The sequence below is a fragment of the Cervus canadensis genome, chromosome 5, assembly GCF_019320065.1.
Source record: "Cervus canadensis isolate Bull #8, Minnesota chromosome 5, ASM1932006v1, whole genome shotgun sequence".
In the NCBI taxonomy this organism is placed as follows: Eukaryota; Metazoa; Chordata; class Mammalia; order Artiodactyla; family Cervidae; genus Cervus; species Cervus canadensis.
In genome coordinates this window covers 35324450-35346438 of record NC_057390.1, presented here as the reverse complement: position 1 = coordinate 35346438, position 21989 = coordinate 35324450, and the positions used below count along the sequence as shown (strand labels likewise).

At 37.5% G+C, this 21989-nt stretch overlaps 1 protein-coding gene across 2 annotated transcripts in view; it reads right to left on the bottom strand.

Annotated features, from left to right (window-relative positions):
* Window positions 1-21989, bottom strand: part of ACYP2 (acylphosphatase 2) — a 174793-nt gene that overhangs the window by 143988 nt on the left and 8816 nt on the right. For both annotated transcript variants that reach the window (XM_043468563.1, XM_043468562.1), the window contains exons 2-3: window positions 15496-15512; window positions 13608-13717 (exon numbers count right to left, since the gene is read on the bottom strand). In XM_043468563.1, coding sequence (XP_043324498.1) covers window positions 13608-13717; window positions 15496-15512 — 127 coding nt within the window. The remainder of the gene's footprint in view (window positions 1-13607; window positions 13718-15495; window positions 15513-21989) is intronic.

Here is a 21989-nt window from a genome sequence, read left to right as displayed (position 1 = left end):
TGACTCGTGATTCTAGGATCGCTCTGCACAACCACACAGTACTGACAGCTTAGATCTAACATTGAATAAGGCAATCATTTTTCACTGCCCATCAATTTCCTCCCTTCATTTCTCTTCTTGTCCAAATCAGATTCCAGGATTCATCATTCTATTCATACGCTGTAAATACCAAGAGTCTTGACTCTCTCATTTCTGGTCTTTGTAGCTGGCAACAACCAGACCTGGAATGAACCCTACCTCCTGCCTTCTCTGCATCTGTACACAGAGAACTAAATATTACTGGAGAAAATCACTTAAACCAATTGACAGGCTTAATGTTATATTTATTATTGCAAATCATAAACTGGCAATTTTACTCTTGTTGCTGTTTTAAATGCAGCTAAGTAACTTCAAAGAAACAAAGTATGAAAAAAGAAAGAAAGTGTAAAACCAACAGCCAATCTCAAAACAAAGCAATGGATGCCAAAACACTGTCATGGTATCCACAAGGAACTGAAAAAATAAATGGCAAGTTAGAATTCTACTCACAGCAAAGATAGTTTTCAAGAATGAAAGTAAAATAAAAAACGTGGAGACAAAAAAATCTAAAACACAGTTTTGAGGTAACACATCACCAGCAGGCCTAAATTAAAGAAAATACTAAAGAACATTCTTTTGGCAGAATTGAAATATTCCTACACAGATGCCCAGAGAATTTAGGAGGGAAAGGAGCAACAAAAATGGCAAATATATGGAAAAATCCCCCAAATACTGACTTTTAAAAATAATGTCTTTTGAGATCTAAAATAGAAAAGTAAAATATACCACAAAAGCATCCAAATAAACAGAAAGATAAATGGGTGTAAAAGATCCTATAGATCTTGCACTGTTGGAAGAGAGAATAAATACACAAATTAATATCAAATTTTGATAAGTTATGGTTGTATGTTGTATATCCAGGGAAAGAACTAGTAAAAGAAATAGAATATACAACTTCTAAACTAACAGAGAAAAAAAAGTAGAATAATAAAAAACAGTCAATTCAAATGAAGGCTAGGAAGAGGAAACAATATAGAACTGATAAAGCAAGTGGAAAGAACATAGTAAGATACAAATTTAATTCTAAATATATCAGTAATTCCATTAAGCTTAAATGGACTAAAGAGCCTAATTTAAAAACAAAGGCTATATGACTACATAAAGAAAGAAAACTCAACAATATGCTGTTTACAATGGACACATGTAAAACATAATGAGAAAGAAACATTGAAAATAAAAGTGGGAAAAATTCTTTGCAAATACATTTAGAAATTAACCCCATGTAACTCTATTAATATCAGGTAAACACACACACACACACAAAGTAACTTTAAGGCAAAAAACATGATTAAAGATGGAAATATTTTACAATGATGAAAGGCTTAAGTCACCAGGAGACTACAAGTCTAAATTTACATGTGTCAAACATTGATAACGTGGACTAAAAATACTATACATATGTATATATAGTATTCTGTCAATATTTATATATCAGTTTAAATTTTTGTCAATATATTTATAAATATATCTACCAGAGAATATATATGTGTGTGTGTGTGTGCATATATATATATATGTTTAGTTGCTCAGTCATGCCCGACTCTTTGCAACCCCAGGGACTGTAGCCTGCCAGGCACCTCTGTCCATGATATTCTCCAGGCAAGAACACTGGAGTGGGTAGCCATTTCCTTTTCCGGGGGATCTTTCCGACCCAGGGGTGGAACCTGGGCCTCCTGCATTGCAGGCAGATTCTTTACACTCTGAGCCACCAGGTAAGCTCCAATATACTAATATTTAAGTATACGTAGTCTATGGGGTTGCAAGAGTCAGACATGACTGAGCGACTAAACAACAAGAGCAGTACCTACAAAGAAACTTATATCAAGTGTAATATTTACAAGTAAAATGTTGAAAGTGTGATATCAGTAACAAGACAAGGATGCCAGTAATCACTCCTGCTTCTGCTCAATATTGTACTTAAAGTCCTAATCAGTTTGGAGAGCAAGGAAAAGAAATAAAATGTGAAAGAATAGGAAAGTAAAAAAATAAAACTCTCATTATCCTCAGATGATAAATATACAAAATTCAAATGAATCTTCATGTAAATTATTGCAGTCAACAAGTAGGTCTAGAAAAGTCTCGGAAAATAAGGCAATACACACAACCCAATTGTATTTCTATACATTAGCAACAAACATAAAAAATGCTTTAAAAGATCACATTTATAATAGCATCAAAACTACCAAATACCTCAGGAGGAAATACGTAAGACCTTTATGCAGAAAATTATCATATACTATTGAGAGAATTAAAGAAAAAAATAAATGAGAGATTTCTCATGTTTACAACATAAATTCTAACTAAATTTATCTAAAAATTCAATGCAATCCCAGTGAACAAGTTATTTTGTGGAACTTGATCTAAAACTTACATGGTAATGAAAGGCACTGAAATAGCCAACACAAAGTTGATGAAGTGTGAGTTAGAATAACTTGTCTACCAGATGCCAGGACTTAGAAGAAAGCTACAAAAACTAACATAGCATGGCAGTGATGCAAAGATAGACAAATAGGCCAATAAAACAGATTAGAGAATCCTGAAACAGACCCATGCATATGACCCACTGACACTTGATCCAAGGTGATACTACAGGAGAAAGAGCTTTGCTTTATACTTCAACCCATACATTTATATATTATGCATTTTTCTATGTATGTGTTATAGGTGAAAGTCACTCAGTCGTGTCCAACTTTTTGTGACCCCATGGACTGTAGCCCCCAGGCTCCTCTGTGATGGGTATTCTCTGAGTAAGGATACTGGAGTGGGTTGCCATGCCCTTCTCCAGGGGATCTTCCTGACTCAGGAATCAAACCGGGGTCTCCTGCCTTGCAGGTGGATTCTTTAACAACTGAACTACCTGAGAAGCCCCTTGTATGTGTTATAGTTCACTATAAAAAAACAAAAGTATATTGATGATTAAAAGTAATTATAGTAAAGTAATACAGAAGAATAAAATTGTTACAAACTACTATTGCACTAAATATAAAGAAACCAAGTTGGTATATAACCAATTACACTAAATTTGAAGGACTGAATTCTGCCACATTGAGAAAAATTTTCAAAATGTGTTAAACAACTAAACATAGCTCTATGTTGTTTATAAAAAGCACCCTTAAAATGATCAAGAAAGGATAAAAATATAAAGGTAAGCATTGAAATACGAAAGAAAAGTAAACTTAAAAGAATGAAGGGATAGCAAGGTAGAAATTAAAAGCATTAAAATGTATAAAGACAAGCAATACATAATAAAAAGATACTGTTTATGAAGATGACACAAGTTATAAATCTGTATGTATCAAACACAACAGCAAAAAATAAAAAGAAAATTAAATTGCACTGATAATGATGAAAATAGTTATACAGAAAGAATTTGATACACTTCTTTCATGGGAATTCCTTGTCAATCCAGTGATTAAGACTCCGTGATTTTACTGCCAAGGGCCTGGGTTTGATCCCTGCTCAGGGAACTAAAACCCCACAAGGCTCATAGCATGGGGGAAAAAAAAATACAGCTTTTTCTTTTTTTTTTTTTTTCCATTTATTTTATTAGTTGGAGGCTAATTACTTTACAATATTGAAGTGCGTTTTGTCATACACTGACATGAATCAGCCATGGGTTTACATGTATTCCCTATCCCGATCCCCCCTACCACCTCCATCTCCACCCGATTCCTCTGGGTCTTCCCAGTGCACCAGGCCCGAGCACTTGTCTCATGCATCCAACCTGGGCTGGTGATCTGTTTCACTATAGATATTATACATGTTTCAATGCTGTTCTCTCGAAACATCCCACCCTCGCCTTCTCCCACAGAGTCCAAAAGTCTGTTCTGTACATCTGTGTCTCTTTTTCTGTTTTGCATATAGGGTTATCATTACCATCTTTCTAAATTCCATATATATGTGTTAGTATGCTGTAATGTTCTTTATCTTTCTGGCTTACTTCACTCTGTATAATGGGCTCCAGTTTCATCCATCTCATTAGAACTGATTCAAATGAATTCTTTTTAATGGCTGAGTAATATTCCATGGTGTATATGTACCACAGCTTCCTTATCCATTCATCTGCTGATGGGCATCTAGGTTGCTTCCATGTCCTGGCTATTATAAACAGTGCTGCGATGAACATTGGGGTGCATGTCTGGTTTCCTCGGTGTGTATGCCCAGAAGTGGTATTGCTGGGTCATATGGCAGTTCTATTTCCAGTTTTTTAAGAAATCTCCACACTGTTTTCCATAGTGGCTGTACTAGTTTGCATTCCCACCAACAGTGTAAGAGGGTTCCCTTTTCTCCACACCCTCTCCAGCATTTGTTGCTTGCAGACTTTTGGATAGCAGCCATCCTGACGGGCGTGTAATGGTACCTCATTGTGGTTTTGATTTGCATTTCTCTGATAATGAGTGATGTTGAGCATCTTTTCATGTGTTTGTTAGCCATCTGCAAATACAGCTTTTTCATAATTAAATGGATTTAGTTGTCAAAGAATGGAATAATACAATCAACACATTCACAGATAAAGAGATAACTAGCTAGCTATATAGATAGATAGACAGACATATAGATATGAAATCTTCTCGGGTCTTTCTTACAGCCAGCATTGTTAGGTGTCTCCCTAACAGCCATTCCTGTCTCTCTTCCTTTTTTAAAAAAATAATATTTGTTTATTGGCTGTATTGGGTCTTCATTGCTGCTCGGGCTTTTCTCTAGTTGCGGTGAGCAGAGGCTACTCCTCATGGCAGTGCAGGGGCTTCTCACGGCAGTGGCTTCTCTTGTCGCAGAGCACAGGCTCGAGGTACACGCGCTTCAGTAGTTGTGGCTCATGGGCTCCAGAGCACAGGCTCAACAATCGTGGCGCACAGCCTTAGATGCTCAGAGGCATGTAGAATCTTTCCAGATTAGGGACTGAACCCATGTCTCCTGCATTGGCAGGTGGATTCTTTACCACTGAGCTACCAGGGAAGCCGTCTCTTCCTTCTTGATACCAAATCCTACTTTTTAGAAGGAAAGCTAAAAATGCTAGATACTTCCCTAATACCACTTGCAGCCAGGGCACAGGCCTGAGGCCTTGCTCTGTCCAGTGGGACCTGTAGGGAAATCTGCCAGGGTCTTTTAAGAATATTCTCTCCGAGAAGAGAGCATCGTGTGATGAAAAAGCCTCACATTCCTTCTGCTTTGAATTAATCCTGTGAGGATGTCAAGGACTTGCAGGAAAGCAGAAGAGAGAGAAAGTTTACAGGGTCCCAGAGAAACCCCAGAACCCTAACAAAATGGGGCCACTGAACCAGCTGTGGAACTACTACCTGCCCCAGTCTTTTTGGAAAGTAAGAAGAATCAGCCCCTTCATTAAGCTACTTTTAATCAGATACTCTATCTCTTGAAGCCTACAGCATCTTAATGGGATCACCCATCCTAACTGATCTATCCAAAGTAAATCATGTCGTAAGAAGGGTTTAACAATTTTTTAAAGTAGAGATCTTTTAGGCCCCATTCTCAGATCTTCAGCAAATAAAAATAGACATATGTAATAAAAGGCAACTAAAAAACATAACCACTGGAAACTTAAAAAAAAACACATAAACAGAATACTGTTGGATATTTTCTCATAGAGGCAATAAAACATGAAATTACAAACTATCCAGAAAACAATGAAAATAATACTTCTTAACAAAACCTGTGAATAACACAATGCGTTTAGGTGTGTGCTAAGTCGTTTCAGTTGTGTCCAGCTCTGCAACCCTATTACTCTGCTAACTTATAGACTGTAGGCTGCCAGGTTTCTTTGTCCATGGGGACTCTGCAGGCAAGAACACTGGAGTGGGTTGCCATACCCTCCTCCAGGGGATCTTCCTGGCCCAGGGATCAAACCTGCATCTCTTATGTCTCCTGCATTGGCAGGCGGGTTCTTTACCACTAGTGCCACAGAAATGCCTAATCACCATCATTAACCTGAACAGACTAAAACTAAAGGCAACTACCACTCATGTTGAAGACTTAAGAGGCCAAGCAACAAAGAAATAAAAAAGAGGGAATTAATAAAGATAAAGGTTGAAATTAAGGAAATGGAAAGCCAAAAAAGTAGAAATGATTAATAAGTTCAAAAGCTGTTTTTTAAGATATACCAACAAAATAGATAAATATCTTCTGAGACTGATTAAAAATGAAAGTGAAAGTGAAAGTTGCTCAGTCATGTCAGACTCTTTGTGACCCCATGGACTATACATTCCATGGAATTCTCTAGGCAAGAATACTGGAGTGGGTAGCCTTTTCCCTTCTCCAAGGGATCTTCTCAACCTAGTAATTGAACCGGGGTCTTCTGCATTGCAGGCGGATTCTTTACCAACTGAGCTGTCAGGGAAGCCCAAAGAAAAATGAGGAGAGAATAAAACTTTACAAGATTAGGAATTTTTGAAGGAGACATAAACACAAATACAAAAGAGATTTTTAAAATTATAAAATCTATGACCAGAAATTTGAAACCCGAGGACAATTGGATAGTTCTCTAGCAAGATATAAATGAATCTGGGAACAAGTGGCAAACCCAAATACACCAACTACAATAGATCAGATTGGAAAGGCCTATTATTAAGAAGGCACTAAGACTGAGTGATTTCATAACTTATTTCAGCTAACCTAAAACCAGTAATTCAGCATTATTTAAATTATCTCAGAATGAATGAAAAGGGAAACAATACATTTCATGAATCAGCAAAATTTTAAACACCAAAACCTGATAAGTAACCACCCTACACCAAAAAAGGGAAAGTATAATCTTATTTTTTAAGTTACAGATGAAAAATTTCTAAATAAAACATTGGGAAGCAGTATTTAGGAATGACTCAAGACAATAACACAGTATGACCAGCCAGAGCTTCTCTCAAGGAATACAAGAGTGAAAGTCAATGTAATGAAGTATATTCACCAAAAATCAACAGCACACATCAATAGGCTTAGTGAAAAAAGAAAACCATTTCGAATAAAATAGGAAATCAGAGAGGAATGCTTGCTATGGCTATTATTATTTAACACTGTCATGAGGAGGTCTGGCAAATGAAATAAACAATGGAAAAAAGATACACTATTTTTGCTAATTACAGAATTGTATACTTAGGAAATCCAATAGACTGTAGTTTACAAAAAAAAAAAAAGCAAACAAGTCATATCTGGTATAATTAACAAGAATATTTGATAAGGTAACTCTATGATACAAAATAAATTTACAAACATCATTAGGCTTTTCATATTCTGGCATAAACACCCAGAAACAAAAATGGGAACAATATTCCATGCACAATAGCGAAAAAAGCATTACAGTATTGTTATAGATTGAATGTATCCTCCCTAATTCACAGGTTAATAACGTCATTTCCAATGTGACAGTATCTGGAGGTGGGGCCTTTGAGAGGTAATTAGGTCATGAGGGTAGAACTCAAATAAATTAAATTAGGGTCCTGATAAGAACAGGTGAGAGAGTTAGCTAGATCTCTTTGTGCCTGTGGAAGGAAACAGTGAGAAATCAACTGTCCGCAACTAGAAGAGGGCTCTCACCAGAACCCAACCATGCTCACACCCTGATCTTGCACTTCCAGCCTCCATGACTCTGAGAATTTCTGTTGTTTATAAACCACCCAGTCTAGATCCTTTGTTATAGCAGCCCAAACTGACTAAGACAAAGAGGAATAAACTCTGTAAGAAAAGCATAAAATCTATACGATGAAAACCATAAAATCATACTGAAGGATAAATTTTAAAATCTGAGCAAATGAAAAGATACCTATATTCTTTTTTATATATAATTAAATTTATTTTTTAAATTTATTTCTTTTTAATGAAGGATAGTTGCTCTACAACATTGTGTTGGTTTCTGCCAAACATCAACATGAATCGGCCATAGGTAGATATCCATATTCTTAGATGGGAAGATTTAATATCAAGTCTCTTAATATCATAAAAAATGTGCAATTAAAAAGCAAGTAAGATATGGGCTCCTAAAAGAGAAAAGAGACATTCAGTTCAGTTCAGTCACTCAGTTGTGTCCAACTCTTTGTGACCCCATGAATCACAGCACGCCAGGCCTCCCTGTCCATCACCAACTCCCAGAGTCCACCCAAATGCATGTCCCTTGAGTCAGTGATGCCATCCAACCATCTCATCCTCTGTCGTCCCCTTCTCCTCCTGCCTTCAATCTTTCCCAGCATCAGGGTCTTTTCAAATGAGTCAGCTCTTTGCATCAGGTGGCCAAAGTATTGGAGTTTCAGCTTCAATATCAGTCCTTCCAATGAACACCCAGGACTGATCTCCTTTAGGATGGACTAGTTGGATCTCCTTGCAATCCAAGGGACTCTCAAGAGTCTTCTCCAACACCACAGTTCAAAAGCATCAATTCTTCAGTGCTCAGCTTTCTTTATAGTCCAACTCTCACATCCATACATGAAAAGAGACATTAGGTATTATAAAAGCTGAGGAAATTCGAATAAACTATGGACTCTACTTAATACCAGTGCATTAGTACTGGCTCATTAATTGTAACATATGTATCATACTAATATAAAATGTAAATGGGGAAAATGTGAGGAGTACACAGAAACCCTCTGTACTATCTTCACAATATTTCTGTAAATCTAAAACTGTTTTAAAAAATAAAGTTTTATTTAAAAAATATTTGTTAAGACAACTAAGTCTTTTTTACAAAAACCTATTCTAACTAAACGGATAAAAGTATCTTAAAGTTTAGAGAGAAAATAAATGCCCAAGAAAGCAAAAAATGAATGAAAAAGAATAATGAAAGAAAATACACTATAAAGTCACTGTAATTAAATCAATATGGAATATTAGTATAAGAATAGATACATCAAACTATACTTGGTCACCTGATGCAAAGAGCTGACTCACCGGAAAAGAACTTGATGCTGGGAAAGATTGACGGCAGAAAGGAAATGGGGTGACAAAGGATGAGATGGTTGGATGGGATCATCGACTCAATGGATAGGAGTTTGAGCAAACTCAGGGAGATAGTAAAGGATAGGGAAGCCTGGAGTAGTGCAGTCCATGGGGTCACAAAGAGTCAGACACGACTGAGCGAGTGAACAACAACCACAACAACGAGATATATCAATCAGTGGACCAGAACAGAACACCCAGAAAAACATCCAGTTTATATGAGATTTTAATAAATGACAAAAATGCATTTCAATTCAATGGGGAAAGAGTGACTATTTAATAAATGGTCCTGGCACAACTGGCAAGCCATCTGGTAGAAAATAGTCTTCACTCTTATAAATAAAAAACAAATTCCAGATGGAATAGATGCCTATTATAATAAATACAGCATTAAAAAATTAAAAGGAAAGCTAGGAAACAACACTTACAATCTGTTTTCTAAACCAGAAAGAAAAGACAGCCATATTTGAGTTTATAAAAATGAAACACAATTTATGTGACAAAAGCTTTTATAAACAAAACTAATAGGCAAATGATAGATTTGTAAAGCTTTTATAAACAAAACTAATAGGCAAATGATAGATTTGGGAAAATACTTGAAAAAGAGGTAACATAATGAGTTAATAGTCATCACCAATATACAAAGCACATTTAAAAACTGGCAAGAGACAAACAATCCAGTGGGAAAATTGGTAAAAGATGCGAAAATGAAATCTATGAGAATAAATCTACACTGCATGAAGATGCTCCAACTAACTAGCAATTACAGAAGTGCAAATTACATTAAAAAAAAAAATACATTCCTCTACACCCAATCAGATAAAATAAAAATGAAAGAGCAACAACCGTCAACAGGATAAAGAGCAAAAAATTTGTTCACAGCTATTGAAAAGCAGTTGCGCAAATATTTTTTAATTAAAAATACATCAACACTTCAACCAACAAATCACACTCCTGGAAATCAATTCCACAAAAACAAAATTACAAATAAAATGTTTATTACAGCAGTGTTCTTACTGCAGAAAAAATAAAAAGTAACAAAATGAGTTTGCACTATAAGGTAATAGATAACGACTCATTTATACTGTGGAATATTAAGCAGCCATTAAAAAGAACAAATTAGTGGTATATCTCCTGGATGTATTTTTAAATGATAAAGGCGAGATGCATAGAGATGGATACACCGTGATCCCATTTTTAAAAAGTAAACATTGAACAAAACCCCAAAACATATGTGCACCTGAATGTGTTTGTGTGCACACACATGTGTTGTGTGAATGTGAATCTGGAGACAAACATGGAAGGAAACACACATATAGTTAACAGAGATGATTGACAGTGTGGTGAGGAAGAAGGGTTTCTGGGGTTGAAAAGGAAAAATGGGCAGAATATATGCTATGATTACATTGATATTAAGGAAAGTAATGAAAAACTTGCTACAACATGGATTAGGATACATCATGATTGGCAAGAGTGTCCATCCTCCACATGGTCCCCATTCTCAAATTATTTCACAGTCATCTAGCACTTTCTCATTCACTGAACTAAAAAAAATATTAGTTCTGTATAATGTCAGTGGTAAAGAATCTGTCTACTAATGACATGGGTTCAATCCCTGGATTGGGAAGATCCCGTGAAGAAGAAAATGGCAACCCACTCCAGTATTCCTGCCTGGGAAATCTCACGGACAGAGGAGGCTGGCAGGCTACAGTCCAAATGGTCACAAAGAGTTGGACACAACTTAGCGACTAAACAATAACATAATGTAAGTATCATAGTCTTCTCATTTGTGCATTTTGTGACTACTGAAAAACATAACTTTTTTCCATTAAATATTACCCCACATGTTATCAAACTGAACTTTGGACCCCACTCTTCAAGTTGAGGTATGGTTTAAGCACAAATGCAAATATGTACTTGTATATAAAAAAACTGGAAAAAATAAGGAGTTGGTAGTTATATATTTCCTGATTGTTGAACGTCCATAAAGTAAAAAAAAAAAGTAGTAACAGAAAAATATGCATAAAGTTTCCTATTTCAGTAAAAACAAGCAAAACCCTAATTATAAATGTACAATTAAATATTTTAAGTGAAAAAGAAAGCTTCGGAAAGGATTCACAAAGTCACTGGCCCAGGTTACATAAAAGAGAGGGAAGTAGAGGGGAGGGGGCAATTACTAGCTTTGCTTTTATACCTCTCTGCATTTTATTACTTCATTTACTACAACAAGCAAAAAGTATTGCTTTTGAAATCTGAAAACATTTTGTAAAGAAAACAAAAACAAATTGCAAACAACAAAATAAAATAAATTGGGTATTGCTGCTGCTGCTAAGTCGCTTCAGTCATGTCCAGCTCTGTGCGACCCAAGAGACAGCAACCCACCAGGCTCCCCCGTCCCTGGGATTCTCCAGGCAAGAACACTGAAGTGGGTTGCCATTTCCTTCTCCAATGCGTCAAAGTGAAAAGTGAAAGTGAAGTCGCTCAGTCGTGTCTGACTCTTAGCGACCCCATGGACTATAGCCTACCAGACTCCTCCGGCCATGGGATTTTCCAGGCAAGAGTAAAATTGGATATTAATGAGTACCTATCTCAAACTACCGCACGATTGCACTCATCTCACATGCTAGTAAAGTGATGCTCAAAATTCTCCAAGCCAGGCTTCAGCAATACGTGAACTGTGAAATTTCAGATGTTCAAGCTGGTTTTAGAAAAGGCAGAGGAACCAGAGATCAAATTGCCAACATCCGCTGGATCATCGAAAAAGCAAGGGAGTTCCAGAAAAACATCTATTTCTGCTTTATTGACTATGCCAAAGCCTTTGACTGTGTGGATCACAATAAACTGTGGAAAATTCTGAAAGAGATGGGAATACCAGACCACCTGACTGCCTCTTGAGAAACCTGTATGCAGGTCAGGAAGCAACAGTTAGAACTGGACATGGAACAACAGACTGGTTCCAAATAGGAAAAGGAGTACGTCAAGGCTGTATATTGTCACCCTGCTTATTTAACTTATATGCAGAGTACATCATGAGAAACGCTGGGCTGGAAGAAGCACAAGCTGGAATCAAGATTGCCGGGAGAAATATCAATAACCTCAGATATGCAGATGACACCACCCTTATGGCAGAAAGTGAAGAGGACTAAAAAGCCTCTTGATGAAAGTGAAAGAGGAGAGTGAAAAAGTTGACTTAAAGCTCAACATTCGAAAACTAAGATCATGGCATCTGGTCCCATCACTTCATGGGAATAGATTGGGGAAACAGTGGAACAGTGTCAGACTTTATTTTGGGGGGCTCCAAAATCACTGCAGATGGTGATTGCAGCCATAAAATTAAAAGACACTTACTCCTTGGAAGGAAAGTTATGACCAACCTAGATAGCATATTAAAAAGCAGAGACATTACTTTGCCAACAAAGGTCCGTCTAGTCAAGGCTATGGTTTTTCCAGTGGTCGTGTATGAATGTGAGAGTTGGACTGTGAAGAAAGCTGAGCTCCAAAGAATTGATGCTTTTGAACTGTGGTGTTGGAGAAGACTCTGGAGAGTCCCTTGGACTGTAAGGAGATCCAACCAGTCCATCCTAAAGGAGATCAGTCCTGGGTGTTCATTGGAAGACTGATGCTGAAGCTGAAACTCTAATACTTTGGCCACCTGATTCGAAGAGTTGACTCATTGGAAAAGACCCTGATGCTGGGAGGGACTGGGGGCAGGAGGAGAAGGAGACGACAGAGGATGAGATGGCTGGATGGCATCACCAACTCGATGGACATGAGTGTGGGTGGACTCCGGGAGTTGGTGATGGACAGGGAGGCCTGGCGTGCTGCGATTCATGGGGTTACAAAGAGTCAGACACGACTGAGCGACTTAACTGAACTGATCTCATAAGATCTATTGTGTAGATTAAATGAGATAATCCATGTAAATTATTTAGCATATTGCCTAACATGTTGCAAATGCTCAATAAATAGGAGTCATTTTTATTAAAAAAAAAAAAAGACTACAAAGAGCAGTGGAAATTAGGAAACTGAAAAGATAAGATCTTTGAAAATGACATTGAGTGCACAAGACACTTTTCCTCTATGACTGAATCTGATGTCCTTTGCACTGCAAGGACTCTTACTATAGTAACTATACAGCTCATCAAACATAACTTTAATTGACAGTACAAATAAAATTACAATTAGACAAATAAGATAATTAAACAATACAAAGGAAATGGCAAGCTTTTGCCTTGCAGGTTCTTTAAGAACTTTAAGAACCATTCTGAAGCACTATGCTCCTGCTCCTGTCACAACCACTTAAGACAAGAAATACTTGACCCTGGATGTCTCCCTTATATGACAGGAGACTGGCAGAACACGGTTCATACAGATTGGAGAATGATGCTAAAGTCCTTTCTGAGGGCCTGCCCAAGTGGGAAATCCATTCCTGAAAGTAGAAATTCCACTCTCAACTTTAAGAATTTCTTTGCTGGTCTACGTCGAAATATGTTAGTTTAGTGATAGTCTACAAACGAAAATTGGCCCATCAATTCTATTCTTATTGTCCAACCAAACATAAATCACACGAGCGTGTTACTCGTCTTCTTACTTACATGGAATTGACTTTCTCTTCAGGGCCTTGCACTTGGCCTGTCACAGTGCCCTTGCTGGTATTCTTCACCCAGCCAACCACTCCAATTTTCCTAGCCTCATCTTCAGTGTACTGGTTTCAGGAGAAAACAAGAGAGACAAAGTCCAGTGTCACACTTGATCCTAACTTTCAAAAAAGTATGATCACACAAAAAAGCTGATTAATTTTTTTCTAAAATATAGTCTATGCTAAAAATTATGTAGCTGACCTCTGGTAATACCTACATTTATAAGAACCTTCATTTAAATGATTTTTGTTTTGTTTTGCTAAATTCAGTAAAGACACTCAGTAAAGACATTCAGTAAAGACAAGCACGTTGTGAGAAAATAAACTGATGGTGGGAATTATTTCAGAAAGCATTATCCATGATTCGTTTGGAATCCATAAAACTCAGTTGCATTGCCCTCACAATCTCCTAATGCTAAGCTACACTGTCAATCTGGGTTCCAAACAATGATCACTCCAAGATACTCAGTCACTGAAGAAAAATATCTAGTTACAATCAATACAAAGTACTGAAAGAGAAGATTCTGACATTTTCTCTTGACTCTGTACTTGGCACAAATATTATAATTTTCTATGAGTAAATTTATTTCTCCAATCATTCTTTCTTAAAATTCCTTTTCCCAATTCCAAATTTAGTTACGCTACTGACACATGAAAACCCAGAAACATTTTAATTTTGAATTACTTTAACTACATCACAACAAAATTCCATGGAACCAGTCTACTAGCACTTTTTAGAAACATGCTTTTCTCCTAGTTGGAGGCCAGGGTGACCAAGAGCTGTGCACTCTGTGTGCCCAACTAAATGAAGCAATACAAACCAAGATGATTACAGCTAGGATTGCTTAAGGGCTGGTTCTGAAAATAAGTCTTCCCAGAGAATAATGAAAAAGGAAACAATCTGAATTCTAGGGGAGGGTCTATCTCAAAATACGGAGACTTGACTTATGGCAACCTGTTCAAACTCTCAGAGGTTAGGAACAGGGACCTAGCTAGTGATTCCCAGCTTAAACAGTAGGTGAAAATACATGCCACCTTTAACTTTTAGGAAAGGAGTACCAGATTTTAAAAACAGATAATCTTAAAATATTTTAAAACAAGTAGATATTTTAAAATAAATATTTAAAAGGCAACAAGGGGTTTTAACTTTAAAAACCTAGGGGCTTCCCTGGCGGCTCAGACGGTAGAGTCTCCAGTGGGAGACTCAGGTTCTACCCCTGGGTCGGGAAGATCCCCTGAAGGAGGGAATGGCTACCCACTCTAGTATTCTTGCCTGGAGAATTCCACGGACAAAGGAGCCTGGTGGGCTCACAAAGTGTAGAGTCACAAAGAGTTGGACACAACTGAGCAACTACCACTTTCTTTCACCTCGGAGTCACTTCCTTATTCAACATGGGCATTTCTCATTCTGCATTTCAAGATGTGTATCCTTGTTTGGAAAGATACTTCCATCCAGGACAAGTGGAAGATGCCACACTTTGTATTAAACATGTGTGTGTGTTTGCTCAGTCACTTCAGCATTAAGCATATATAACCAAAATGTTTAACTGGATCTCCCCAGAGAGGAACTTTTGAAATTCACAGAAATATTAATGGAAAACTAGGAAGGCTATAATGGACTGCTAGTCTGTAACTAGTCTTTTTTTAATAGACTGCTTTTAAAAGACAGTCTTCATAAAAATCTCAGCCAATAATTTGAAAGAAATACAAATATTTCTTCATTTGCTGTCAAGGACAAGATTAGAACTAAGTACATAGATAACTGCTCTGTCTCTGTAACTAGAAATAACAGTGGAGGGAGGGCAGAGATAGCAGAAAATAATAAAGAGATTGTACTGACTTACCATCCTGAAGCAAACACCTGTATGAAAGAAAGACGAAAAGAAATATTAGTTTGTCTACCTTTAAAAAACATATATTTCCTGACTTAGCTTTCTAGTTTATTAAACAGTAAGTAAATGAAATAAACAAAACCTTTAACATCTGAATGCCTTCAGAAAGTGCTTTTTTAAAAATTCTTTCCTTTTAAAACAAAAAGAGAAAAGGAAGACTATTTTGGAGAAAAAGAACAATGTTCTGAAACCAAAGTACAATGAAATGCCAAACTGCACATCATTCTATTAAAATGCTAAATAAAACAAAATAAATACTACAAGAAGAGCTGAGTATGCTGGCATAAAATTTACCCACCCTCAACTTTTAGAATGATTTCTTTAAAGGCAAGGACTAAATTCAAGTTTAAATGTAATAAAACATTTCTATTTTAATTCCACATTCTGGAAAAGACAAAACTACAGAGATAGGACACTGATCTGTGATTGCCAAGGGCTGGGAGTGAGGAGAAGAAGGGTGCCAGGAAGGAGCACGAGGGAACTTTTGGGGGTGATTGGACTATTTCATGTCTCAGATGTGCTGATGGTGCTTACATGACTTATGCATCTATGAAAATTCATTCAACTGTACACTAAAAAGGGTAAATATTACCGAATGTAAATTATACCTCAATTATTAAAAATTAGGAAAAATATTGGCAAATCACAGGGGAGAGATCAAATCAATTTCAGAGAGGTCAATTGCTTTTCCAAACAGCAACTGAGCCTGGTTAAAATGATACAGAAGATGACATCAGTGGCTTAGATAATTTTATATACTTTTGTAAGCAGATTTATAACAAGGAATATTATTTGTTTCCTGAGGGGAGTGTACTGTGGTACCAGATGAATATGAAGAAAAAGAGTAGTTGAGCAATAAAGACTGGGTAGTATCACAAATGAAATGTTTATGGGGCTATAAAAAAGATTTTAAAAGAAACCTACAAAATGTGGAAGAATGATGAGTGAGGAATACTGATTTGAAGGAGAATCAGAAAAGCAATCTATTATATAGATGGAGGGAAAGACACAAGTTAGTAGATATATTTAAAAGGAATGGGTAAAAAACCGAAGAGAAACTTCTGGTCAACCAGACCATGTAGAAGAGAGAAACAAAACAGGCAGAACTGTGGAGGAGCATGCAGTCATTGTATCCTAAGAGAGAGGGGATCCCAGAAGATGCTGACTGAGCAGAGTTGAAGGTTTGGGTCCAAGCATATCGTGCATATCCCTTTTGGGTTTCTCCACAGTGAACAGCCCCAAATGATGTTAGCACTAAGAAAAGAAAGCACATGCAACTAAAGCAAACAGAAACTGAAAACACAGTCCAGCTCTTTTCGACTCAGAGTGATCCAGGAACCAGAGGCAATAGCATCACCTGAAGGATTTTTAGAAAAATCACTTTCTCAGGCTCCTCCCCAGAACTAAAAAAACAGAAACTCTGCAGGTTGCATCCAGGAATCCAGTTTTAACATGCTCTCCAGGTAATTCCTCTGCCCACTACAGTTTAGAGGTTAGCTCTACCTTAAAGCAAGGTCTGGGAAAGGCCTGAAAAGGATTTATATTGCAGGTATGGAATCTTCAACTTCGCAGAGTACTGCAGATCTGATGCATTCCCCACTAATGTTGTTCAAATTTGTGTTGGTAATAAATCATATACCTGCATATCAATATTGCTTCAGCTACTTCACAATTCAGCAACACGACATGAAAGAAACTACAGACAAAGAAAAGGCAAGAAATCCCCATGCTGTACGCTAACTGGCCTTGGTGTTGGAGAGGAGCAGGCATAATCTACCACTCAGGTTGCTCCCTCGGCCCTTGACCTCTACTGCCAGAAACACAGGAGCTGCCAGAAAGGGAGTAACAACAAGCTGCCCATTCCCATCCCTACTCCATCCCACCCCGACTCCTGGTGAAGAGCGACATCCTTTCAACATTTATGAATCCCCAGCAGCCATTCCACCGTCTATCTGTAAACAGATGACAAAAAGGCCATGTTCTAAAGGTGACAGGGTTTGAGAAATTTTTCTAAGAGTTATCCAACACAGTGCAAGGTGAAGGAAATTACCTACTCTAGTCTGTTAATGAAATAGTTGTTTCACACAAATAATCTAAGAATTCGGCAACTCATAATAAGCACACTATTAGATATTCTGATTATTCACTTAACAACTATTCATTAATTGTCTAATTCTAAATGCATAGAATGAGATGAGTAAATAAGATAGCCCCTGGCATCTAGGAGCTTACAGTCTAGTGGGGAAGACAGACAAAATGGTAGTTAAAATGTAGAACACAACAGATACAAATTTTCAGTTATAAAATAATTAAGTACTAGAGATATAATATACAGCATAATAAATATAATTAACATATGAAAGTTGTTAAGAGAGTAAATCCTTAGAGCTCACACCACAAGGCAAAAAATCTTTTTCATTTAATTTTGCACCTATATGAGATGATGGATATTCACTACTAAGCTTACTATGATAATAATTTCATGGCGTATATGTCACATCATTACAATGTATACCTTAAACTTATATAGTTGTTGTTTAGTCTCTAAATCATGTCTGACTCTTTGCAGCTCCATGGACTGTAGCATGCCAGGCTCTTCTGTCCATGGGATTTCCCAGGTAAGAATACTGAAGTGGGTTGCCATTTCCTTCTCCAGGGGATCTTTCTGACCCAGGGATCAAACCTCTGTCTCCTGCATTGGCAGGCAGATTCTTTACCACTGAGCCACCTGGGAAGCCCCCAAAAAATGTATACAGTACTATCAATTATATTTCAATAAAAATGGGGGGAAATTTTTAATAAATAAAAAAAGAACAATTATGAGTTGTAAAATGCATAAATCAGGATGCAAGTGGGAGTTCAAATGACAACCCTTGGGTGATTTTAGAGAAGACTTATTGAAAATATACTTAGAATTGAGACTTGGATGATGAGTAAAATTTAGTATGATGAGAAAGGAATAACATTACAAATGGAAGAACACGTGCCAAGTCCCAAAATCAAGATCATGGGTTATTCAGATACCATACATGGTCAAATATTCAAAACCACGTCATTGCACTCATTTTACCAATTATTTCTAGCCTCAAATTTCGTTTAAGACTTGCTAAAAAAAAAAAGTTCTGTTTTGACTGTTTCTAGAAAAATGGATAATAATGTCTTTACAGCCTAGTCCTAGTCCTAGTTATCCTAATCTCTCTACTGACCCACAGCAATGGCCCCCTTCACTAGTCTCTTTACGTCTAGCTCTGCCCTCCTATAATCTAGTCTCCATAAAGCAGCCACAGTGGTTTTCTTTCCTTAAGTGAAATCACTTCTTCCATACCTTAAAACTCTCTGGTGGCTTCCCATTACACTCACATAAAATATACTCTGGTTACCACAGCCTCCAGGTCCCTGTCCCTTTCTAATCTCTGTCTCACCTCTTAGGACTCTCCTTTGCTCATTCCATTGCAGCCAAATTTTTCTTCTTTATGCCCCTCAAAATGCCAAGCATATTCCTGCCTCAGAGCCTTTGCATTTACTGTTCCCTCTGCCTGAAATGGTCTTCCCTCTGCTCTCCTCACAACTGGCTCCTTCTCATCATTCATGTCTCTGCACCAATGTCATCTCCACAGAGAAATATTCCCTAACCAAATTTCTCTAAAACAGCAGCGCACCCCTATATATTTCTGGGATACGCATAACACCAATTACTGTATGGTATTATTATGGATGTTTACTTTTTTAAATTTCCTGTCTACACTGTAAGTTATATTTGGGCCGAATTTTCTCTGTCTCATTAACCACTGTGTCCCCAACATCTAGACCAGACCTTTGCACATAGTTGTTAAATAAATGAAAACAACATAGTTGTTGAATGATAGAACAACCAGCTGATAAATATTTAAGTGAAATGTTTTATTGTCCTGTAATAATTTATTATTAACATTGCAAATATACATGCAACTATATTGATTAGAATTTAAATTTCACTTCAAAGTGATGATGATAAATTTACTGCACTTGATGCTGGAAAAATTATAAGAATTCTGTGTTGATTCTAGTATAACTTTACTACTTTATCTAAAGGATAATATAGAGTGTTTGGTGTATGTGTCTGTGTATTTATATACCATATACTATAAAGGATAGCAAAAAGTCACTAACTAATGCTTAAGTTGACAAATTAAGAAATAGTAATATGAGTATGTTGCTTATAAATAACGGCTTAATGACCATAAAAATTGAAAAAGAAATGTTTTAATTAGTTACCTCATAGAACTTAGAGGACTTGGGACTAAGAAACTAGAGTAGGATATGGTGACTGTATTTGTAACCATGAATGGTAAGGGCACACACACATTTATTAAACAAATCTTAACACAGTAGAACTAAAGGACTGTCTTTTACATTTAAGAGAATTAATTGTAGGCTAAGTTCATACTGCTTGACAAATTGAGTAGATAATACAAGTGTTCAGTTCAGTTCAGTCGCTCAGTCATGTCCGACTCTTTGCAACCCCATGAACTGCAGCACGCCAGGCCTCCCTGTCCATCACCAACTCCCGGAGTCCACCCAAACCCATGTCCATTGAGTTAGTGATGCCATCCAACCATCTCATCTTCTGTCATCCCCTTCTCCTCCTGCCCTCAATCTTTCCCAGCATCAGGGTCTTTTCAAATGAGTTAGCTCTTTGCATCAGGTGGCCAAAGTATTGGAGTTTCAGCTTTAACATCAGTCCTTCCAATGAACACCCAGGATGGATCTACCCATTGCTTTAAGTAGTGATTCAATTGAAAAAACATAAGACTGAAGTAAATCATATATGAATGATTCAATATGTACTTAACAGAAATTCAGGTTGTCTTGGTTATAAATGAAATGCTTCGAGACTGAGACCATGGAGATCAAAGGCTTTCTGAAATATGTCCTTTTGCATCAAGACTTGAAAAATAATACCAAATGTAATTACTATGCTGTTAAATGTAATTAATATATGAATATCTGTGGCAGACACCATTAGTTGCCTACACAAAATCCACTTTCCCCTTCTTTTCTAACAAAATTCTTATGTTACTTTGGGGCAGCAACATGCTCTTCTGCATCTCCCAATCTTCCTTCTAAGAGGGAGGGCCCATGAGATGTAAGTTGAGACATCAGCTGAAGCTTTCAAGAAAGCTCATTGACAGGGGCTGACTCAGCCAAGGGTCCATCTTTGTATCTTCTCCTCCTGACTATATGGTGAATGTAATGACTGGAGCTACAACAGCCATCTAGAAACCATAAGGGAAAGCCCAAAGAAATCGCAGAGACCTTGTCCGTGATATCCCTGAGGGATGGGGAAGGTGAGGAGTAGGGAATGAAGGGAACTGGGGGGCAGGAATCCTTTGGTGGGGGGTGATGGAAATGTTGTAAATTACATAGTGATAATAGAGGCAAGTGCTTCCCAGGTGACTCAGTGGTAATGAATCTGCCTGCCAAAGCAGGAGATGCAAGAGATGTGATTCAATCCCTGGGTTGGGAGGATCCCTTGGAGAGGGCATGGCAACCCACTCCAGTATTCTTGCCTGGAAAACTCTATGGACAGAGGAGCCTGGCAGGCTACAGACCATGGGATTGCCAAGAGTCAGACATGACCGAACTACTGAGCAAGCACCTGTGCTGTAGATTTTATAGCTAATTTCTGGAGGAGAAAGTTTCTTTGCCCTTGTAATAGTTCCTTTAATGAGGAGAAATATTCATTTGTGTGTCACTCCTGGCCACTCTTTACCTGTTCCTGACTCCTCGTTGAGGACATGCAGTCCAATAGGTAAGTTTGGAAGGAGAAGCATACATAGGCCAGGTGCTTCCTCCTTTTCTTTCTGGGAACTAGTTACTCAAAGGATCACCCCTTCTGTTCTGCCCATAGAGGAAGCCCTGTTGGTGTCTGGGGTGCTGTGTTCAATTCTGCAGTATAGATCATTATAAAGTTCACTTGCTGAAGACTGACACCACATCCCCAAAACTCTGCCTTACTCATTGTCCTGTGTGTGTGTGTGCGAGCTAAGTCATTTCAGTAGCGTCCAACTCTATGCAACCCTATGGACTGCAGCCCACCATGCTCCTCTGTCCATGGAACTCTCTGGGCAAGAATACTGGAGTGGACTTGTCAATAACTCACATAATGAATAGTGGTGGTGTTTATTGGGCCCCTCAACCACAACTCTTATTTTAAAGCCTTAGAAGGAATGTGAATCAAGAGGGGTCAGGACCTCCAGCCCATTAGCTTTCTGAAGCAGTGAACCATGCAGGAACTAACTGTTCAAAGCTCTATAATACACTTGGAATTTTCCCAGAGTCTTTCTGAAAATCCTGATCCCTAGTTTGAAGCATACTGTGTAACAGAGGGAGGTCCATATAGGAAAAAAGTGAATGTGGCCACAGATTTTCTGCAGTTGATCAGCACTGGCTGGAACTGAGCACTC